This window comes from Neomonachus schauinslandi, chromosome 13 (assembly GCF_002201575.2).
Source record: "Neomonachus schauinslandi chromosome 13, ASM220157v2, whole genome shotgun sequence".
Classification (NCBI taxonomy): domain Eukaryota; kingdom Metazoa; phylum Chordata; class Mammalia; order Carnivora; family Phocidae; genus Neomonachus; species Neomonachus schauinslandi.
In genome coordinates this window covers 46213609-46227340 of record NC_058415.1, presented here as the reverse complement: position 1 = coordinate 46227340, position 13732 = coordinate 46213609, and the positions used below count along the sequence as shown (strand labels likewise).

The 13732-nt window shown below is 39.3% G+C and overlaps 2 protein-coding genes across 2 annotated transcripts in view; both read left to right on the top strand.

The window, feature by feature from the left end:
- Positions 1–582: 582 nt before the first annotated feature.
- Positions 583–1209, top strand: IFNE (interferon epsilon). The gene has a single exon (XM_021693051.1). The coding sequence runs from the start codon at positions 583–585 to the stop codon at positions 1207–1209; it is 627 nt and encodes a 208-aa protein (XP_021548726.1).
- A 12283-nt stretch (positions 1210–13492) lies between these two features.
- LOC110587133 (protein S100-A6-like) overlaps positions 13493–13732 on the top strand; it is an 887-nt gene continuing 647 nt past the window's right edge. The window contains exon 1 of the mRNA XM_044920768.1: positions 13493–13725. Within this exon, the coding sequence (XP_044776703.1) occupies positions 13507–13725 (219 nt within the window). The 5' untranslated portion in view covers positions 13493–13506. The remainder of the gene's footprint in view (positions 13726–13732) is intronic.

Genomic DNA, 13732 nt, shown 5'->3' with positions numbered 1-13732 from the left:
TTTAAGGTTAATTTGCTCAAACATTTGTGCAAACGTACAGTTCTACTTGAGGTTTTAAATTTAGTAGTCTGTATAGATTTTAATTTTCCCCCCCCGAGTGCCCTATAGGGGCTGCTAAACCTCTGATAAATATTACTCAGATATATATTTAATATAGATATTAAAAGAGTACTCCTTTAAAAAATACTCTCAATAAAAGAACTTTAATAAGCTTGACTAAATATTTAGAAAGCATATTGTGTTGAGTGAAACTTTGTATGTAATAATGAGGGTAATAGAAAATCATATTGGATGACTAGTCTGTAATTATCTGAAGGAACACATACAATGAAACAAGTTCTTTTGGTTACTTCATCAAACAGCCAACACAATGGGGGAAGTGGAGGAAATGTCCCATAAGCACTACGAAAAGGGAACCAGAAAACCTAACATGTAATCTTAGAGTAATGACAGCATTAGAAAACAAACCTACAAGAGAGAACACCTTCCAGAACTATCTGAGATGCATGAAAAGCCAACATTCACTAAAGCTGGAGCTCTACTAAGTCTGTACAAAGATAAGTGGCATATTTGACCTTCACCATGATTAACAAGCATTTCTTTGAAATTGTGTTGGTGCTGTTGGCCTCTTCTACCCTCTTCTCCGTCGGACTGAAACTGGCTCTCATCCAACAAAGAGTAAGCAGAGAGAGTTTAAGACTCTGGAATAAATTGCAAAAATCATCAATTCAGCAGTGTCTACCACACAGGACAAACTTCCTACTTCCCCAGCAGTCTCTGAATCGTCACTGGGACCAGAGAGGACAGGCACTGGTCATTCTTCATGAGATGCTTCTGCAGATCTTCAGCCTCTTCAGGGCAGATATTTCTCTGCATGGTTGGGAGGAAAAGCACATGGAGAATTTCCTCACTGAACTTCATCGACAGCTGGAATACCTAGAAGGGCTTAGAGGCCTGGAAGCAGAGCAGAAAAGTGGCATTCTGAGTGGTGAGAACCCTAGGTTGCACGTTAAAATGTACTTCTGGAGGATCCATGATTACCTGGAAAACCAGGAGTACAGCCGCTGTGCCTGGACCATTGTTCGAGTAGAAATCAACCGGTGTCTGTTCTTTGCCTTCCAACTGATAAGAAAGCTAAGAAAACAAGAAATGGATTCCCTGAAGAATGTAGAGCAGGAGCCAACTGCAGGCTTTAAAAGCATAGGGTAGGTGGAGGGGTAGGAGGACTTTTCCAGACACTATTACTCCTCTTTTTCATAAGTTGGTAGTATTGTTTGGGTTTTATGTATATATATATATATATTTTTTAATCTGTCCTTTAAGATTATGCATATTGACTACAATTGTCTGTATCTTGTAATGTCACTTTGTATTTTCTATTCATCTTAAGTTTTATGAGTTAAAGTAGATCCATTAACGTTTCATAATTGGTTCTTCAAATGGGTATATTTTCATCAAAGTTGACCTGGTAAATAAAATGAAATATGTCTCCACTGTAATAATACTTTTCTTAACATAGAACATCCATTCCAGTGATTCCTTTGCCAGAAATTAGTAGACACAATGAGAAATACTAGGGATAATGTGCACTGAGAGATTTGAAAATATCAATACACACTGAATATTTGTTACAGGTGACACAATAGAAATAGGGCCAAAGGACGTGAGCAAGCAGATTGCAGAGGGAAAACAAATGCATGAGAAGAGATTCAACCTCACTCACAATAATAAAAGATGCAAATTAAAAGTGAATAACATGCCATTTATAACAGATAGGTGAAGGCCCACACTCTCTGGAGATTTGGGAGAGGGATGCTCTTATAATTTGCCAGAGCACTGGAAATTGGTAGGATCACTATAGAGGCAAATTGGGGATACCTATTAAAATGATAGTCTTTGATCCATAAATTTTGGGTTTGAAATTTATCTTATAAAAACACTTGCACATGTGTGTAATGACTTATGTACAATATTAGTCATTGCAGCATTATTTATAATATCCAAAAACAGGAAACCACACAAACTCTTTTAATTAGAGACAGTAAAGTATATTCACACAAAGGAACACTACTCAGCTGGAGAAAATGATGAGGCTGCTCTTCCTATACTGAAAAAAAAAGTAAAAAAAAATAGGCAAGATGCAGAACAGTGTATATAAAATGCTATATTTGACATTAAAATGTAAAACAAATTTTACATTTGCCCTAACTTGTGTATGAACAAATAGAGAATATATAAGAAGTAAATTACAATGATAACCTGTATTTTGGGGAGGAGACACTAAGGGAAGAGGACAGAGGTCGTTTTACAGCTTATTTTTATATTTTAATTTTTAGTCCCATGAACATTACAAAGTAAAATAATAAAATAAAATGCATCTAACAAGTGCCAGTTATTAGAAATATGCATGAAGGAGGGGTGCCTGGGTGGTTTCAGTCATTTAAGCATCTGCCTTCAGCTCAGGTTGTAATCTTGGGGTCTTGGGATCAACCCTGCTGGGGGCTCCCAGTGGGGAGCCTGCATCTCCCTCTGCCCCTCCCCCTGCTCATGCTCTCTCTCTCTCTCTCTTAAATAAATAAAATCTTAAAAAAAAGAAAAGGAAATATGCATGAAGGAGTCTTGCCGGCAAAAGGAAGTGTTAGATGAAGATTAGAAGAAACAGAACTGCACCAGGCTTACCTTGGCGGGGAAGGGAGTGGCCAGGAGGAAGAGAGCCGGACAGAAGGGCCCTCACACCAACCAAGGGAGAGGGCTTCCACTCGCCAGAGCTGCCGGTGATGAAGGCAGTCCAGCTCCTCCAACCAGGAGCTCTCAGAAATCCTCATGGAGCAACTGTGGGGCCAGAGAAACTGCCATTCAGTGAGACTTGGTGGCTTTCCTACAGTCACAGTGACTTTCGCCCAATGTAAGAAGCAGAGCCACGGCCCAAAAGTCTGGGTCTAGTTCCACTACTTGACGTCATGTTCTGCTTTAGATTCATGGCATAATTTGAGATGAAATGGATCCCTGAATGTGAAAACTTGCTGAAGAACAAAACCTATTTCATCCCTGTTTAATTAGCATAAGTGTATTATTATTTCGTACATTTCCTTGACAAGTCTTGGACAAGACCTTTAAGGTGAAGTAACTTGCTCAAAGTAATGTAACAAGCCATAGAGCCAGCCAATGCCAGAACAAAGATTCTCAACCAGATCCACCTGACTCAGAAAGCTGCACTGTGTTCCAGACCCCACAAACCCGAACAACACTGTGCAATATCTCTGCAAAATAATAATGATAACAAGAATGATGATAATTTGCTCTGGCTTTCCTTATTCAAGTTCACACACTGTCTGCAGCCTTGAATTAAAGAAAGAACATTTTCTCTCCCTGGACATTTCTTTCCTCAGAATTGAGGGAAACAGAATGGAGGAGGTGCCAAGTAGAAATTCATAGCAGATAATACATACTCATATTTAGAAGCTAAAACTGATACTGTATATGCTAATGTTTCCCCAAACATTTAGCTTTATTAAGTTGACATCCTGCTTCTATAACTGTCTTCACTGCCTAATACAAAATAAAAGTTGCTTGCTTTTAAATATATGTGCCATCTTAAAACTTTAAAACCAGAGTTCTAAACTTGGAGATATTGAGGAAGATAAATACTTTAAAGAGACTAGATGAAAAAACAAACAAACAAGCAAACAAATAAATAAAAATAAAGAGACTAGATGCCCTGCTAGCAGGGCATAGGTGGGCTCAGAATAAAGGTAAGATCATTTGTACTCACAAGCTGGGTCATCTGAGTTATCCTTGTTACACCTACATGTACTGAGCTAGATAGATTATTAAATGAAAAAGCAGGTTACAAAATAAACAAGTATAGTATCATCATATTTTCTATAAATAAAAATGCATGTAAAATGTCTGAAAAAATGCGCTAAAATGTTCGCAGTAGTGCTACCTGGGTGATAGAATTTTCATTGTCTTATACTTTTTGAGTTTTAAACATTTCTCCCATGAATATGGATTCATTTTAGAATCAGGAAAAAAATTAAATGATTTTATTTTTGAAATTTAAAAAAAGAACAATAAATATGGCTCCTTGTAGAGATTTGGCTTAGGATACTTATCACCTGCAATAAACTAAGCCCCACCTCCAGTATGTATCAGAAACATCTGGAGAGCTTGTTAAAACAGATGGCATGGCTTCACGCCCAGTGTTTTTGATCCAGTAAGTCTGTAGTGGGGCCTGAGTGTTTGCATTTCTAACAATTTCTAGATGATGCTGATGCTGTTGGTCCTAAGACTCCACATTACAAACCATGTCTCTTGTTTCTTGATAGCGTTGGTAGACTTTTAACAGATAAAGGCCTGGTCTCCTTCAGATTACTGATCTCATATTTTCCCACAATACCATCCTAGGTGGGAGATAGCTGATGAGGAGGGTCTTTTCTTTTTCTTTTTACTGCCTTTTCACAGCAGCAGATTCGATGGTCTTTCTCCTTCTTAAAGAAGCTGGATATAGAGATTATGATACCCCAAGTGCACCCCGTGACAGGAACTGTCTTCTCAGGAAAATGACCCAAACCAAGTTTTTGTCTGGAAGGGTTTCTGTTCCTCATGCCTGTGATTGTATGAAATCAAACCTACAACCATTATCTGACTGGATGAGGAATATGATGTGAACACAAAGGAAATCAAACCTCTGAAAGATAGAGGTTTCTAAGGTAAAAGATGGCAGACTGGTTCAATAATCCAGAAGTATAGATGTTTGGTAAATACAGAGATTTGGGGGGCATTCTTGGAATTGCCTTTGGCTGAAATGAGTCATTTAGCCCAAGTTTTCTCCCCTGTATCCAATGACTGGATGTGGGAGGAACAAGGCTCAGACCCCTCACTCCACCTCTAAAGGGTCATTGCAGCTTCATAGCCCCGTCCCTCACCCAGGTTTTGACTAAAGCCATGTTGTGACTGGCCTGCATTTCAGCTTTTCCTCTCTTCCACTTCTGCCTTCTCTTCTTACATGTGTTGTGCCCATAGCCCTCCCTAATAAACTCCTTGCATGGCAATTTTGTCTTGGAGTCTGCTTTCTCAGCACCTGACTTCCAAAAGCATAACCCACAGACCTTCCATTTGGGGCCATAGCAAACCCAAATTCAGGGACGCCTGGGTGACTCAGTTGGTTAAGCATCTGCCTTTGGCTCAGGTCACGATCTCGGGGTCCTGGGATCGAGTCCCGCATTGGGTTCCCTGCTCAGCGGGGTGTCTGCTTCTCCCTCTCCCTCTGCTGCTCCCCCTGCTTGTGCTCTCTCTCTCTCTGACAAATAAATAAAATCTTTAAAAGAAAGAAAACCCTAATTCACATATTGCCTTGATCAAGTACATATTAGCTTCCTAATATGTGTTACTATCTTATTCTTGCTATTTGACTCCTTAAAATTTGTCACTTCACAGAAAACCCTTAGAGTCTGATTTGTCTAAATCTGTTTGCCTCTCCAGAGCACAACTCCTATCATGTCACAAACCACACTGTACTATGAGGGATTACTTCTCTTTTAACCAAAGTATGACCTACTTCAGGGTGGGGAAGGGACTTCTTAACTCTTTGCCTAGCATATTCTTGAACACATAAAGGGACAATCTAAATATTGAATGAATAAGGACATTTAAAATACAGTGTTAACAGAAAGAAGAGATAGACAGGGGCACCTGGGTGGCTCAGTCGGTTCAGCATCTGCCTTTGGCTCAGGTCATGATCCTGGGGTCCTTGGGCTCCCTGCTCAGTGGGGAATCTGCTTCTCCCTCTCCCTCTGCTGCTCCCCCTGCTTGTGCTCTCTCACTCTCTCTCTTTAAAAAATGTTTAAAAAAGAAAGAAAGAAAAGAAATATGTAAATACCATATTGTCATGGTCATTTATATGTGTGAGAAGACACTCTACCTAGAGATGAGGAAGTCTTGTTTATGTGTCTGCTAAGAGGTTAAGTTCTTATTTTTGTTTTTCAGTTTCTCTACTTTTCCTGGATGGACAATTTGGATAAGCTATGTCTTGCAGTAAAAAATAAAGTATCTTTCTTTATCTAACGAAAGATTGTTTTTTATCCTTGTATGGTATGGGTACAATAAGATAATGACATGATATGTAGAGCAGAAGTGCTGGTGGGAGCCCTTCTTCTAATTGTTCTGCTTATCTGAGAAAATCCTTTCCTGAACCCACTCTTCATGGGCCTTTGGCCCCTGACTGCTGGTGATGGTTAGTCATGTTTTCAACTACCAATTAGTATAGAAACCATTGACACCAAACTTGAATGTTTCCTATTTTTGGTTCAGTTAAAAAAAAATGCAGTAGAAAAATATAAAACAATACATGTAAATAGTGTAAATGGCTCACTTTTACAGTTGTATAAAGTGCAACACTTCTCCCATTGTTCTGTTCAAAAGACCACTTGTCTTGTTATTGTCCAAAGTGGGTGGCTGCTATATTAGTTTTTCCACCCACGATTAGTAGAGATTTGATGACAAAATTCCTTATTTCTTTGGCTTGTATACTTGAAACATTATGGGTAAGGAAGATAGCCAGCATGTAGTATCTGGAGACTAGTAGCCAGAGTCACATTACAACGATGCAGGGAAGTGATCATAACACAAAAATGGTCCCATGGTTTTACCTTCAATGCAAGAAGAATCCATCTTCTTAGAAACCTGTTCAGACAAGTTTCAGTCACTGGAGGTGGAGATGTGTACCTCTTGGGAAGGGTGAAGCAAGGTTCAAGGAGAACAAAGAACAAGGTTAGCCTTGACCCATAAATCATGTGACTTTTTCTACCTAAGAGAGCTAAGTGCACATTGTTGTAGTGAAATTTATTCCAAGTTTCAACATAAGCCTTATAATTAATAAGGTATTTCCCTAGGAGAAAATTTAATTATTCCAAATAACAGAAATTCATGTGGGTTCTTGTCAGATGAACAAGGTAGTTATCAATGTGGATAAAAATATTTATGATCAAAATGGAGTTAATTTGAGAGCATTAAAAATTGAATTCTTAGCTGGTATATTATTCAGTATAGTGGACTTATTTTAGTAACAGCTCCTAACCTATTGTCACTCCTTGGGAGGAAGGTTTGAGTGGAAGAGAAAGAGGCTCACTGAAACTGGGAAGGAAATAAGCATATTTCCAGAGCAAATTATGGGATTACATGAGAAATACCTTGAAGGACTTATTTGTGCCCACTAGAGGGGGAAGAAAAAGAAGATGCACTCTCTGTGGGTGGGATAGGGTTCAGGAGCTGAAACAAAAAAGTCCTCAAAATACCTCTGACTAAGTGGATTTCTACTATGGGTTGAAATTAGAAGGGCAAAGGGAGGGGTTCGGACATTTCAGGGTTTCAGCTCTAGCCCTCTACAGGGAAATTGTCTCAGAAGACACACAAACTAGGGTCCTATGCAGGAAGGATGTTAGAGATTTCACCAACAGATTCATCTCTAAGTTCTGGGCAAAAAGTTCCTTGGAACACTTGGGTCCATATCTGAGGCATTAAACATCAATAACCACATGTGGCATTATACATACATGGGGTAGAGCGCACGGTTCCAGAGGAAAGATTTCTTCCCTAAAGCATCTCTCTCAGATTGTTGTGTGCAACTAATGCCTAATATATTAAAAATAAACAAAACATAACAACAAAAAAACACTAACTGTCCTCATGACCCTGAGGTCAGACCTGAGCTGAAACCAAGAGCCGGTTGCTTAACCGACTACACCACCAACATGCCCCAATACATAATTTTTTTAATTTTTAATTTTTTTTAAATGATCAGCTATTTTTTTTTTAGGATTTTATTTATTTATTTGGCAGAGAGAGCACAAGCAGGGGGAGCAGCAGACAGAGAGAGCGGGGGAGGGAGAAGCAGGCTCCTCACCGAGCAGAGAGCCTGACATGGGACTCAATCCCAGGACCCTGGGATCATGACCTGAGCTGAAGGGAGACGCTTAACAACTGAGCCACCCAGGAGCCCAATACATAAATTTTTTTAAAAAGTCTGTCCAGATTCTTTTTTTTTTTCTTCTTCTTTTTTTTAAAGATTTTATTTATTTGAGAGAGAGAGAGCATGAGAGGGGGAGGGTCAGAGGGAGAAGCAGACTCCCTGCTGAGCAGGGAGCCCGATGTGGGACTCGATCCCAGGACTCCAGGATCATGACCTGAGCCGAAGGCAGTCGCTTAACCAACTGAGCCACCCAGGTGCCCCTGTCCAGATTCTTAATTGTAGGAAACAAACTGAGGGTTGCTGGAGTGGGGGGTGGGGTGGGAGGGATGGGGTGACTGGGTGATAGACACTGGGGAGGGTATGTGCTCTGGTAAGCGCTGTGAATTGTGCAAGACTGTTGACTCTCAGATCTGTACCTCTAAAACAAATAATGCAATATATGTTAAGAAAAAAAAAAGAAGAAGAAGAAGGTAGCGGGAGGGGAAGAATGAAGCGGGGGAAATCGGAGGGGTAGACGAACCATGAGAGACGATGGACTCTGAAAAACAAACAGGTTCTAGAGGCGAGGGGGGTGGGAGGATGGGTTAGCCTGGTGGTGGGTACTGAGGAGAGCACATTCTACATGGAGCACTGGGTGTTATGCACAAACAATGAATCATGGAACACTACATCTAAAACTAATGATGTAATGTATGGGGATTAACATAAGAATAAAAAAAATTTTTTTTAATTTTTTTAAAAATAAATAAAAAATAAAAAGTCTGTCCAGTAAAGAACTATCAAGAAAATAAAAAGACATATAAAAAAATCTCAAAAAATATATTGATATTAATATTTTCAATATAAAAAACTCAAAAAAGTTTAACAATGCAATAGCAATGTCAGCAAGAAATACAGAAGCAATATACAAAAGCAGATATAGCTACAAGTAGATAATATGCATAGATAGCCTTCCTAGGGATCATACATATAAATGAAAAATCTGACAAACAAGATGGTTTGGAGATGGTTGGGCTAAGAGCACACACCTATACACAGTAGAAGTGTAAAATTTTCCAAACATGGGTGGTTATTTTGGTAAAATCTACCAAAATTTTTAAACCACTGGACCCAGCAAATGCAGTTCTGGATATTTATATTACAGAAATACTCTGTCCATACACCTGCCTAAATGTGTGCCCAAATTTATTTATTGCAGCATTATTTTTATAAAAGATAATTGCAGCCAAATTAATGTGCTCTTATAAAAGATTAGATAAGTAAACAATGGGCATTCCATATTATAGATTACTGTACAGCCATTAAATTCATTTACATAAAGATATTCACCTGCATCCAGGCTCATGTTAAATATTAATGAATAGATTGTTTTGAATTTTTCCCAGTAGTTTGTTAACCTTAAAAAAATAAAACTGCCAGTTATTTACCAGAATAGATAGATTTATTCAGGAATAGCACAGAATTACCATCAGGCACAGCAAGGTATAGCAAAACAGTAGGCAAGTTTGGAATAAGAAGAAGGAATGTAGGGGTGCCTGCGTGGCTCAATAGGCTAAACGTCTGCCTTCGGCTCAGGTCACAATCCCAGGGTCTAGCATCAAGTCCCCCATAGGGCTCCCTGCCAAGTGGGGAGTCAGCTTCTCCCTCTACCCCTCCCCCCGCTTGTGCTCTCTCTCTCTCTCTCTCTCTCATGCTCTCTCTCTCAAATAAATAAATAGAACCTTTCAAAAAAAGGAATGTACTTTTATAGAGAAAAGTGGGGGGGGGTGGGGGGAGCTGGGGGGAGCTGTTATAAACAAAATTCCATTGGAAAAAAACGGGAGCTCAAACTATAGTGGCTTCTCATTGGCTGAATTGTGACTTATCTCTCATTGGCTGGGCTTTTGCCAGGGGGAAAAGTTTTCTTCCTCCTGCTGAAATAGTAATGTAGTATTGGCTTACAAGGTCCATCTCCTCCTATTGGATTTGCAATTGACTTTGAGTGGTCGCGATGGTAAGGCATGAAGAGTTGCCTGTGTCCAACCTCCCAGCTCCATTTTGGTGAGGTTTCTCTTTATTAATTTTCACATGTTGTATAGAAAAATCCATGTTACTGATCACATTATTGATTGTGATAACTAGCTTAGAAACAATGTGTACAAAAATGTTCTGTCATTTTATTTAAACAGCAAACGTATTTATGGGAATCTAGAATAAGTACATAGTGCAAAATAAAGGAAAGGCAGGCTTTAAAATGGTGATGTCAGCCTAATACCAGTTCTGTGTTGTTATTTACTATCTAATCTGACCACATCACACCATCCAGTATAATTGGTTTTTAAGGGAATTTGGGGAACTTTTTTTCCATCCCGATTTTAATAACTTTGTTCTCTGGTGTCCCTTTGCTAAGAAGCATATTGGAATGGCTTAGGGCTGGTTAAAAAAAAAAAAAAGCTTTATCTGTCTTCATTAAGGATGAATAGAACATGGTGCTATGTTAATTAACCAGATGCATTAAGGCATATGAATACCTAGAGTTACTTTATTTCTTAATGTTGACACACTGAGAAAACCATTCTAGTGATTGATGTTATTCTGCCCTCTAGTGGTTAAAATTGAAAATCCCTGTTTGACTACATTCCAGGAAAATAGCTTTAAGGCAGGATCTTTATGAAATTTTCCCCTTAAAAGGACAAGCCAAAAATGAAAAACAGCATGGAAAACTTGATGTATATACATCATCAAATAATCAGAGCAGAAATATTTTGATCTTATCATATTTCAGATTTGCATTGTTTTGCCCATTACATCATTCAAAAATTTTCAAAACTGCAAAATTTCAACTCGATTTTAAGCATTCACAACCAACAGTGGAGTTCTACAGATGCTTCCCCATGCCATTTCCTGAACAGAGTACCATATCTTCAAGCCTTAAGAGAGTAAGGTTTTTCAAAGGCAGAAAAAAGAGACCACACAACATATCCAAACATAAAGAAAGCTGACCAAGTCTTAGTATTCTAAGTGCTTTTTATACACTACTTCCTTGAAGGCACTAGAATCTTTGCTGCTTTAGTTCAATAGCTTTCATCCAGTTCAGGCAAACACATTCACAGGCATACATGTATGAATGACACAGAATGGCTTCTGGACCAGCTAACCCAGATTCTCCCAGTGTTCACAGATGTTTCAACCAAGGTTATTTGTTGACCTTCTAAATAGTCAAGTGGCAGTGACTACATCCCCCCATTCTCCAGCCCATTCTCTCGACATTGTTCTCCTATACTAAGCATTGCCTCACTTAGGATGGATGTGGCTGTAAACACAAGTGCTATTCCATGGTGCTTCCTAAACCTCAGCTTGCCTGGACATATTTCCATCTTTCTTTTGTAGATATGACCGAAGGAATCGTTTAAATAAGAAGCAGTATCAGAATGAGATCGATACACATCAGCTGAGAGCTCGCCAGGTCTATGACTCAAGCTGTGCAATTTTATTATGCACTGTCTCCTTTTCTAGTTCTTGTCTATAAAAGCATGTCCAGCTCTTTACTGGTCCATGTTCCCAAACTGTTACAATAAAAATGGGGGCTACTCATTCTTTGACTTACTCCAGCCAAGGGCCAGTCAACAGCTTTGGGGATAAGGATGAGGAGGCTGGGGGAGGGAGATTATACTTACTATTGATTCATCTACTTTATCTTAGTAAGTGGGGAAAGTGTAATACTCAGAAATCAAAATATTCTTTAAGTCAAAATTTAGCCATCAATAAGAAATTTTCTCTAACTCAGTGTGATTTTAATTTTAAAAACTCAATATTAACTCATAATTCACAATCCTTGCAAATCTTGCTTCTTCCACCAGGCCTAACGTTTACTCCATTTTTTCTGCCATCCCCTCTGCCCACACACGTACACCTTCCTCAAGATAATAATTACAAACTTTACTTCAAGAAATATCCTGTATTTTGTATATATCAACACTAACCTGGGGAGGTCACCTTATTTTAGTTCAAGGAAGAAGACAGACATAAGGTCTCCTGCCCAGGGCACAGGTGAGCACACCAAGCATACCCTTGCTCTTTTGGATCCATTCTTCCTACTTCTTTGCCCAAAATATTCCCTCCTGTCCAACATAAAAATCCATTGGCTTGCTTTAGCTTCTTTCCAGTTCTGCTTTTCTTTCTAGGCAATGCATCATCCTGAACACACAGGATAAAGAATCAATCAGACAAATTCAGGATTTTCTTTGGAGAGAGTCCCTAAGATAAGAAAGAGAATGAATGAATTTTCCCATGTTAGTAATTTCTGTTTCTGTTGCTACCTAATAAGCTTTTTTTCTCTTGTGTCTTTATGTACAACACATAATAATTATGTGTTGTTGAATGAATGAATGAATGAATGAATGAATACAAATAAATGAGGAGTATCAGGATCTTGGCAGGAGTGGTAGTGATTAAGCACTGCACATGAACTGACAACCTTTGAAGGCCACTGCTTGTAGATGCTGAAGATACTCGGGGAGATTTTTCTAGTAGTCTGCCCATGTTCTCTGAGATTTCAGAGTATCAGGGGAGGCCATTCCATGCTACAGCATCTCTGGTATGGGAGAAACCTCTCAGGTGGTGGTAACATTCTTGGAGTTGTCAAAATGAGCCATCTATTTTTGCCTTTAAATGAGTTCAATCTTCATCTTCAAATACACTTAGAGCTCTCTTAGAGCTAGAATATTTTGTTACAGCATTTATGTTAAGTGCCTGGAGATTCTCTCTCATCCTAAGAACTTAATGTATCTATTGGTCCTGAACAAAAATGCTTCACTGAGATTCCACCCCAGAATCAGTCTGGGAAATATAAGTGTTCCTGGTTTCTCGTGTAGGTCTCTCCTGGAAAAACATCACCTCTCTTGCACTTTATGTTTTCATTGACTCAGATACAAAAATTGAACACATGAACACATAACTTTTGAGAAATTCCATGCATTGGGATGGCTGGGTGGCTCAGTCAGTTAAGTGTCTGCTTTCGGCTCAGGTCATCATCCCAGGGTCCTGGGATCGAGTCCTGCATCGGGCTCCTTGCTCAGCAGGGAGTCCGCCTCTCTCTCTGCCTTCCGCTCCCCCTGCTTGTGCGCTCTCTCCCTCTCTTTCTTACTCCCTCTCTGACAAATAAATAAATAAAATCTTTTTTGAAAATTGCATGCATTGTTACAAAATAAAGTTATTATACATGGTAATGAAAACATTGTTCTATAAAATATAAATACCAAGCGCAAAATAAAATATGTAAAAACAAATTTAAACCTGTCAGATAATTCATATTTCTCTGCTCTTAAGGTCACTATTATTGACTCCAGGTTTCAGTTTTCGGTTGGTAGCGCACCTTCTAAAATGCATAACCACCTGGACTTTGTATAAAATCATTTGTCGCTGTTTTGTGAGAGCCTAGTTCTCTTCCGTTTTTTCTTATTTTTTTTTTTTTTTTTTTTTTTTTCCCAAATAAAAGGTGGGTTTTGCGGGTCCCTGGACGCTCTCCCGGTCAAGTGCTCTGAGCCCAGTGCCCAGCCATGGCGTGCCCCCTGGATCAGGCCATTGGCCTCCTCGTGGCCATCTTCCATAAATACTCGGGCAGGGAAGATGACAAGAACACTCTGAGCAAGAAGGAGCTGAAGGAGCTGATCCAGAAAGAGCTCACCATTGGTGCGAAGCTGCAGGATGCTGACATTGCAAAGCTGATGGACGACCTGGACCGGAACAAGGACCAGGTGGTGAACTTCCAGGAATATGTCACCT

Excerpts from the sequence above, each read along its gene's own strand:
- IFNE (XM_021693051.1), top strand. The coding sequence starts at position 583 with ATGATTAACAAGCATTTCTTTGAAATTGTGTTGGTGCTGTTGGCCTCT.